This window comes from Cydia splendana, chromosome 13 (genome assembly GCF_910591565.1).
Source record: "Cydia splendana chromosome 13, ilCydSple1.2, whole genome shotgun sequence".
NCBI lineage: Eukaryota > Metazoa > Arthropoda > Insecta > Lepidoptera > Tortricidae > Cydia > Cydia splendana.
This window is the reverse complement of record NC_085972.1, coordinates 8,533,807-8,543,754: the sequence shown is the minus strand read 5'-3', so window position 1 is coordinate 8,543,754 and position 9,948 is coordinate 8,533,807. Positions and strand designations below refer to the sequence as shown.

Here is a 9,948-nt window from a genome sequence, read left to right as displayed (position 1 = left end):
TAATATTTACATTAAAAATTATTCCGTGTTTTGTTGCAGATATGTGCATACTTAGTTTTGACTGTGAATAAGAAGTGTGATCGTATTAAAAGGATTCTCAGTAGAATCACTTAGAAATCTCATTCAAGATGTTTTCGAAGTGTTGTTTCCTGTTTATAATTTTGTTAGTTCATATTATTACGGCAGGAGAAGGTAAGACATTGTTTAATTTATTTTTTATTAAGGTTTGTAATGAAGAGTTAACATGCTCACTGGTATGGTATTGATTTGATGATATATTGTGACTCATTTATTTAAAAGCATAACAGCATAGACTACGCCTATTATTATTTGTACAAGTCAATTTGCAATATAAATTAAACAATATTAAAAAAGAAAGTGTGACAATAATATAGTTATTATGCCTCAAGGCATTAAGTACTCCAATTGTACAATTTTGTATCAATAAAGTTTAAATAAATAAAGGTTTTTTTTATTTCAGTCGGGGACAGTTGTACTCCTAGTGAAGATGTAGAGGATGGAATATGCACTCTCGTCACCAATTGTAAAGTGGCCTTAAGGTCAGGTCAACACAAACAAAGATAACACTATCAAAGTAGTCGTAAACACCCATATCAGTACATGTTTGTTATGTTTTTGGTGCTTGCAAGGTGAAACTGTTCTGTTCTGTGAAGTCTTGATCATAATTCTAGAACATAATTACACACATTAAAATATTTTTTTCCTCATGAATAACTGTTACTGTACATATGTAATTACATAGTAATTGGCTTAGAACTTTTTCTGACATATTATAAAAGAATGAAAGATCTAAAAAAATTTGAACATTATAATGTCAGCATTTCCATTAAGCCCTGTCTCCATATCGCGCGGCAAACTATCGAACATTTGCGAGCCAACACAATCAGATCGAGTTGGCTCGCGAGCCAACCCAGTATCCATTGCGCGCGGCTGCCTCGCGAGCCAATGTTCGATAGTTTGCCGCGCGATATGGAGACAGGGCTTTAGGCTCCACAAGATTAAGGCAAGATATAGGCACCCAAGCTAATGTGTTACAACTCTGATTTTCTTTCTAGCTAACTTTATGTGTCCAATATGTCCGTAGCAGCAATAATGAATGATAACACAATAATAAAAAATATGTTCAATAGAAAATTAAATAAAAAACACCTTAAACCACTTTCGCCATACTTTGCCTTATCAACAAATATAACAAAATATATGGCAAAATATTAAATGAATAAAATAAGTTATGCAAACAAATATGTATATATTTTGGGGATCTCGGAAATGGCTCTAACGATTTCGATGAAATTTGCTATATGGGGGTTTTCAAGGCCGAATAATCGATCTAGCTAGGACTTATCTCTGGGAAAACGCGCATTTTTTAGTTTTTATATGTTTTCCAATCAAAGCTCGGTCATTTATTCTTTATATTAATTAATTGTTTACTTTTCAGACAAATAAAAGACAAGAACTACCACTCATTTGCAAGATGTGGCTTCGAAGGAATTACAGAAGTCATGTGCTGTCCCAGCACAAACGTGAAATTTGGTATGATTTCATTACTTAATCAACTAAAAACAAACAGAAAACACTCATATGAAGACTTCTAGTCATAGTCAAAATTTAAGCCGTCCTTTATCTCCATACATTTACAGTGGAAAATATATATATTTACTTGGCAAGTTTACATCATGTACGGTCGAAAGTAATTTCCTACCTTGTCACAGTGACAAGCAATATGAGACCTAGAGTTGCTAGAGACCTTATACTATTGTGACAAGGTACAAAATGGGTCCTAAATTAAAACTTTCGACTGTACTATGTAGCAATATACCTAATCTTGCTAATTATATTTTTATTGTGGAAATGATGATGATTGATAAAAACTATCCTATAATGTCCTTCCCGGGGTTTCAACTATCTCCATACAAAATTTCATCTAAATTGGTTTAGCAGTTTAAGCGTGAAGAGGTAATAGACAACCAAACAGAGTTACTATATCATGATGTGATGTAGGGATTAATATCTGAATGTTTTTATTGATGTTACAGGTGAGACGACAGAATCAACGCGTAGAGTTGACGATAATAATGGTAAACAGTATTTAATTACCATTTAATTTTATGTTATAATATGATGAAACATGAATTATTAACTTCTTATTTAAATTTGTAGGTAACACGCGTCCAACCAAAAGAATCGCGGATGTAGGTAAGAAAGAAACTATGCTAAGCATTTGACTCACCCTGAGTAAAATTTAGACACAAGCTGAGAGGGGAATTTCTAGGGCTCTGTCTGATCCGAGAGAACTATTTAAATCAGTGCTTTCTGACAGATTTACGTAGATAATTCCAAAGATTAGATTCTAAACTGAATTTCATCGTGGCTACTGTAACCCTGATACAGTTTAAAGTAAAGCAACTTGAGATTTTTTGCTAACTGTAGCTATCATTGCTTAAAGGCCTGCACACCGGCTTGCGTGTGCGTGACGTGCACGTGCGCGTGCGATAAAATGTTGGAGCCGCACACGCACACGTCACGCAAGCGGTGTCCCGTCTCTCATAAGGACCTGTATACTACAACGCCGCACGCACACGTGCACGTCACGCACACGCAGCCGGTGTGCACAGGCCTAAACCGACTCCATTTGATGATTAGACGGAATTTTTATTCGACATGTACCCAGTAATTTAATTAATTGTCTCTTATCATAATCAAGCTTCGTGAGGTCACATTAAGGTACGACTCAACCCATTAAATATGAATCTATCGATTCAATAAACTTTCCGTTTAGATAATAGTTATTCACTAATTTGATATTCTTCCTTGAACTCTATTTTGCCTAAGTGCCCTAAGTAATAAGGGCTGACGCCTGTAACCAGAGCTAACTAAAGCGATAGTTTAATTAAAGGTATATTGGGAAAAATCATTTATTTACGAACAAGATATATACAGTGGTATTAATAAAAAAAATTAATAACTAGCTTAAATCTAAAATAGGCCCTTGAGGTACATTTAATTATGTAGATGATATCTGACCTGCTAGCATGAGTTGCGTTCTCGCGCGCGACTCCATAGTTCCATACATCGACGAGCGCGCGATAGCGCGACTTCAAGTATGGACTCGCGCCTCGCGCGCGAGAACGCAACTTATGCTAGACCGCTAGGAAGAGATTGATTTTAAGCGATAAGACGACTTGTTTTGTTTTACCTCTACGTTTAAGATTTGTAATTTGTACAAGGTTTTTATTGTGTTTGAGGTGTGTTGACATTATTTTTTACAGAATGCCAGAAGATCATCGCGTCAAGTAAACCGCCGTTGGACCTGCACATTATCGGCGGCGAGCAGGCTTCACTCGGGGAATTCCCGCATATGGTAATCATTATTTACAATGCATTAATGTGTTGCGGGCTAGAAAAACCTGGATACCCGCATCTCGTTATGAAATACCTATTAGAATTCATTGAAATGCCATAAATTGGCTGAGGGTGCTGGAACCGTCGAAAGGAAAACAAATATGGTTTAAATATTTACTGTTTTCCTACTCCTATCTATTATAACGAAATCCAATTTGAATGATCTTCAGCGTTTCGGTTAAACGTGTGATTATGATAAAGTATCTATCGTAATTTAACTACATCAAAGGCTTCAGTGTTAATTTATCCTTCAAGTGTATGTCATAGTATTTGTTTTAATTTGAACTTTAATAGCTGTCAATAGAGTTGAATATTACAACTGCCATATACGACTTTGTATGCACTAGAGAGAGGCTTAAAATATTTAAGTGTAAAATTTTGACTAGATTTAGATACAGGTTGTTGTTTGCCTAATTGATTGCATATCTATTATTAAAGGTGGCCTTAGGATTCGAAGGTCAATTCGGCTACCGATTCGACTGTGGCGGCTCTCTCATCTCCAACCGCTTCGTACTGACTGCCGCACACTGCGTCGACACGCCCGACAGGTAGCTTTATCATAAGCTAGCCATACACGTACGGATTTGCCCGCCGGATCTGCCTGAAAGATGTGTCTGACGGGCACATCCGTCAATGTGTGGCGAGAAATAGACACAGATTTGTCCCCTGTCCGTGCTAAAAACCAACGGATCGGGATGTGCCCGTCAGACACATCTTTGTAGACAGATCCGGCGGGCAAATCCGTACGTGTATAGCTAGCTAGGGTATTTGACTACTAGTCAAATGAGTTTCTTTTTTCGAACTGTCAAAACGGTTTTGCTAAGACTATGGAATTTATATGAAACACTGGCATGTGACGTCACAATACTCACAATCAAATTACACTCTTTGTAGTTTTATAGAGGTTTTAAATTATAAATTGTGTCTAAAAAAAGCTTGTAATAACTTCAGTCTACGTTTCTCTATTAATCTTCTGGTGCTTTATTTAATGCATGGTAAAAAAAATAATTTATTTAAAATACAGTCAAATATCCTATTGTTCGTTGCTTACTATCGGAGATATAACTTTTAGAGCGATTATTTCTGAAAATATTTAAGTACATTATCAAAAATCGCATGGCCACTTTTCCGTGATGTTTAAAAATCGAAATCTTTCGTAGACCTAGACCCCTTTATGAAATACAATAAAGCAATCACATGGGTAGGGATAGTGCAACATAATACTTCATCGATATAATTTTATCGGCATATCGATACCCTAGTTCACACTCGCACTAATTACGCGGACAATTTGGTCGTAATTACCTAAGACTATTTGTTTGTGCATTATGGTACAACAAAATTTTCCCAATAATTAGTACGAGTGGAGTGTGAACTAGGGTATCGATGTAACTGTAACTATTTTTTGCTATTCCTGGCATCATTTTATCTGACAATCTAGACCGCGGAATTATGGATTCTACTTTAGGTCTCTTGCTCTCCACCCAAACTAAGTCTATAAGGCCCACTTGCACCATTCCACTAACCCGGGGTTAAGCGGTTAAACTGTTATCCTAGTGTCAAATTGTATGGCTAAACATGGCAACTCCTGGTTTAACCGGTTAACCCCGGGTTAGTGGAATAGTGCAAGTGGGCTTAAGTGAACTTCTTTTGGCTAATATGATGATATTTATTTATCTGGTTTCAGGGTAGAGCCGACCGTGGTGCGCATGGGAGTCATAAACCTAGGAGATGCGCAGTTTAACTCGGAAACCGACGTGCGCGTCGAGACGATATACAAGCATCCCAACTACACACGCAGCCTCAAGTATGACGATCTGGCGCTTTTGAAGTGAGTGTTTCATCCTTCAGACCTTCATCATGCTCTTTAAAAATAAAAAAAACCGGCCAAGTGCGAGTCGGACTCGCACACGAAGGGTTCCGTACCATTATCTATAAAAACGGTCACCCATCCAAGTACTGACCCCCCCCGACGTTGCTTAACTTCGGTCATAAATCACGTTTGTTGTATGGGAGCCCCACTTAAATCTTTATTTTATTCTGTTTTTAGTATTTGTTGTTATAGCGACAACAGAAATACATCATCTGTGAAAATTTCAGCTGTCTAGCTATCACAGATCACGAGATACAGCCTGGTGACAGACGGACGGACGGACAGCGGAGTCTTAGTAGTAATAGGTTCCCGTTTTACCCTTTGGGTACGGACCCTAAAAATTAAAATGCTTTCATGCTCGGCAAAAACATGACGTATTTTCCTTGAAAAAATTAAAGATACTAAATAGTGCAGCCAATAATGTTTTTCTGCGGAATAGATTACAAAATCACGCAAGCGAGATCACTGGATCAGGCTCTGGCACTGTTTTGGAGACTCCACTCTTTATAGTATGTATCATTAGGTACTTAAATAAAAGTAAACAAATAATTTGTACATTTTCGGGTAGTTATAACATTTATTGGTTAACCAACCAAATAACAAAACCACCTGGATCTGTCACTGAACGTCCTGACTTTAACCTACATTATTTGATCATGCAATGCTTTCATCTACCCTCAACTGGCTTAAGAAGCCATTTGAGGGTAGATTTTGTTTACTCTTTTTTAAATACATAAAGATACAGACAGAGATAACAGCATGGGCGTCTTGGAACCCTTGGAGCGGGGGATCGTGACTGACTTTTTCTATTCTCCTAAGTACGGCTTGCACCATCCCACTAACCCGGGGTTAACCGGTTAAACCGTTAACCCAGTGTCACATTGTACTGGTAACCATGATAACTCCAAGTTTGACCGGTTAACCCCAGGTTAGTGGGATTGTGCAAGTACCGCCCTAAGGCTCAGGGCTGGTCCGTAATACAAATTACTTCAAGTTAATTTAAATAATTTTCAATTGAAATAGATTTGCATTTTTTTATTTCGTTCGATTTCCAAACGACATACCTATTCGGCCAATTCTACTCTATTAATTTCAAATTCAACTGCCAAATTTTCGTGGGTTGGCCTTAGAAGGTTTTCTATACCGTAGGGGTATTATACTGACCAATTTGGGCCTGTACGTGTATCTATCAATAGGTCCAAAATGATCATATTTTTTTCCAGGCTAGAGAAAGCGGTGCAGTTCGATACCACGCTCAACGCGGCGTGTCTCTACACAAAAGACACAGATCCTACCACCGCTCTCACCATCACTGGCTGGGGCACTACCAGCACTACAAGTTAGTAACAAATGTTGTTACCTAAAGGCTCCTCACACAGGCGCGTTTTGCGGGCGGCTCGTGAATGGGGCGCGCCGCTTTTACGTATAAAACGCTCACGCCCCGCCCGGAAAACGCGCCTGTGTGACGGAACCTTAATTCTAACTCCTCTTTACAAGCTTTTATACTAGGTCAAGCAAATCTTGTCAGTAGAAAAACGCGGCAAATTTTAAAAATCGCGGGCTAGCAACACTACGTTTCGAAAATCTCGTGTCATTTATGTTTTATCTGTGGAACTCTTTTGTTTACATTTCATCGTTGTTCGATGTACATTGCTGCTTTGTTTCGTTTCATAGGGATACCATATTTTAGGTTGCTTTACATTGCTACTGACATATCCGGCTTGACAGACTATATTTAACTTACCCTGTTAGTATGTGTCAAATCTTTGAAACCAAATTTGACCCACTTCACGATTTCTGATTGAGCTGAAAATTTGCATACATATGTAAATCGGATGAAAACGCAAACTAATTGTGCTTGGGGTTGTAAGAATAGTCTCGATGAGTATTAGTTGCCCGTGGAAAGAAAAGTACAGTCAGCGATAAAAGCTTGTACCAAAAATGTAATTATTGCCAAAAACTTATTTTGCAGAGGACGCTCGCAGTAATACGCTGCTAAAGGCGAACGTGACCATAGTCTCGCGAACTAAATGCAGCGAGTCCTACACTTCTACCAAATGGCGCAAGTTGCCTAACGGCATCTCGGACACGCAGGTCTGCGCTGGCGACCCCGACGGCCTGCGGGACACATGTCAGGTATGTTTGTGACATCGTAAGGTTGTGCACCTGTAAGTTAGTTAATAATGTAACGTAGGTTAGGTTAGTTTATAATCTAACTGCCGTCAGTTTATAATTTAACTAGCGAGATTATAAACTGACGAGTGTTTACAATTTTACTGTGACATATATACAAATATAGCCGGTCAAACAACTTTGTCAGTACCTAGAAACAGGCGCAAAATTCAAATTTTCTATGGGACGATAACCTTTCGCTCCTACATTTTTTTAAATTTGGCGCTTTTTCCTACTGACGGAAATGGCTTGACAGAGTACAGACAGGTACAGTCACGAGCTTTGATTTGGGACCCACCTAAGGTTGAATATCGTGTAGCAAACTGACGCTATTTAGAGCTAATATTTTAACGCAGTGTCATAATTCATTGACATAATGTTTACCATCGACGTTTACTTACGTTTACGTTTCTAGGGGCAACTACTCAATTACGTCAATTTGTGAAATCATATTTTTGAAAATGTCACTTTAAACAGATTATAAAACCGGAGTGGATAACTTTTTGCAAAGATGTTATCATTTCAAGGGTCGATACGTTATGATTTTTAAATATCTTAATTTGACATTTCAACACCATCGAACTGAAGTTTCAACCTTATTGCATTACGAATGTTCTAATAACATTTAATGGAAATGGGTCCCAAATTAAAGCTCGTGACTTAGAAACTAACCACTGGTATTTCTGAACAGGGAGACTCCGGCGGCCCCCTCCAGAGCCTGACGGAGCCGGACGGGCAGACTCGCCTGGTGGGCGTCACGTCCTTCGGTCGCGGCTGCGGCTCCGCCGTGCCCGGCGTCTACACGCGCCTCAGCCACTACCTCGACTGGATCGAGAGCGTCGCGTGGCCAAGATAATAATCACCCAGATACCACGATTTACATGGAACCCGGATAGTACTCTTTTTTCGCTAGTCAAAATTGCCCCACATTCCCGAGCGAGACAGAAAATCAGAGCGGGGGTAGTCCGGCGGTTCCTCTCTTCAGCCCTGACCACTTGCAGCTTGGGCCCTGCCCTACTAGTTGGTTTTATAATGTATTTAATTTAGTACGTTCTAACCTTGTGTTTAATTATAAGTTTTAAATGTAATTTAATAAGATCTGATCATGCATATTAAAGTAATACTCGTATCTTCACTAGGTACACCTTATAAAATAAAGTCCGCCGCCGCGTCTGTCTGTTTGTATGTATGTATGTATTTTCGCGATAAACTCGAAAACTTCTGAACGGATGTTCATGCGGTTTTCACCTATCAATAGAGTGATTCTTGAGGAAGGTGGTGTATAATTTGTTAAGGTGTCGTGTAACCCGTGCGAAGCCGGCGCGGGTCGCTAGTGTTGATAATTATTCATAGTACTTTTTAAGGTCTGCCGAAATTACATGCCCTTATCTAAGTTATCTACTACCTAGCTTTTGTGATTTAAATACCTAGTTATTTTAGTAACCCTTAAATGTTTTGTTAAAGTTTGCCACCGATTGTAATGGTTAATATCCTGAAATGGGCAACATTCGTAGTAAAATTCACATTTGAAGACGTTAGCTGTATGACAGTGATACGTAAAATTAATATTGCCACACCACACGCATGAGGCGTATTTACATACTATGATATTTATTTAGGTGCGTCTCGCACAGAACGTCTAGGACGTCTTGCCTTTGACTCGCGCGATTGAAGACAGATGGATCAAGTCGAGTAGGTCCATAAACGAATATGTAGGTATGTATATTATATCACGGATTAAGGTTATAATAACAATAGCCGCTTAAATTAACACCTAATAAAGACAGTCAAAAATTGTATAATGTTTATTTCACTATCATGTACCAGAGGGGCTACCGCGAAAACCGAAATTCGAAAATTGCGGGGATCTTTCTCTTTTACTCTAATGAAGGCGTAATTAGAGTGACAGAGAAAAATGCCCGCAATTTGCGAACTTCGATTTTCGCGGTTATAGCCCAGAACCTCTTATGGTCATGATGTGCTCATGTGTACAGTCTGGCAAAAAAGGAGTAGAAATAAAAAAGTGGCAACACTGTAGTGTCGTCCCTTTCAAATTAATTTCTATAAGAGAACGGGACGACACTACAGTGTTGCCACTTTTTAATTTCTACTCTTGCCAGGCTGTATTAAGTCCCCTCCACACCATGGAGTTATAAGAAGGAGTGAACTGTCACTTTTTTTGCCATACTAAATTGAACCTTATCACAGAGCTATAAAGACGTTCGTACCAGTACAGAGAAAACGGTCCACTTGAGATAGCAAAGGTGGGCCGCGGTGTCTCACTCGCACATGTTGCCAATGTTAAAAATATACCATTGTGGTAGTATTTAGAGTCTGGCTAGCCAAAAATTGTTGACAGATATTCCGTTGTTGTATCACCAATTGTCTATGATTTAAAAAAAAGCTAAAAGTTAGTTGTCAATAGGGAATATTAGGCAAAGCTCTGTGTAGGTGGCACCTTTGTGGCACATACAGTAAAC

General features: G+C 38.7%; 1 protein-coding gene across 1 annotated transcript; it reads left to right on the top strand.

The window, feature by feature from the left end:
* The first annotated feature begins 20 nt into the window (after positions 1-20).
* Positions 21-9,262, top strand: LOC134795986 (serine protease persephone-like). Its single transcript, XM_063767883.1, has 11 exons — positions 21-192; positions 482-560; positions 1,460-1,554; positions 2,058-2,099; positions 2,182-2,217; positions 3,291-3,382; positions 3,862-3,971; positions 5,111-5,254; positions 6,520-6,635; positions 7,269-7,432; positions 8,160-9,262. The coding sequence occupies exons 1-11, from the start codon at positions 129-131 to the stop codon at positions 8,322-8,324; spliced, it is 1,107 nt and encodes a 368-aa protein (XP_063623953.1). The 5' UTR covers positions 21-128; the 3' UTR covers positions 8,325-9,262.
* Positions 9,263-9,948: the final 686 nt, after the last annotated feature.

What these genes read in the sequence shown, in the direction of transcription:
- LOC134795986 (XM_063767883.1), top strand. Translation starts at nt 129, where the DNA reads ATGTTTTCGAAGTGTTGTTTCCTGTTTATAATTTTGTTAGTTCATATT. An exon ending in TATTATTACGGCAGGAGAAG is followed by an intron (nt 193 to 481) that starts GTAAGACATTGT and finishes TTTTTATTTCAG; the next exon opens with TCGGGGACAGTTGTACTCCT. An exon ending in CAAAAGAATCGCGGATGTAG is followed by an intron (nt 2,218 to 3,290) that starts GTAAGAAAGAAA and finishes TATTTTTTACAG; the next exon opens with AATGCCAGAAGATCATCGCG.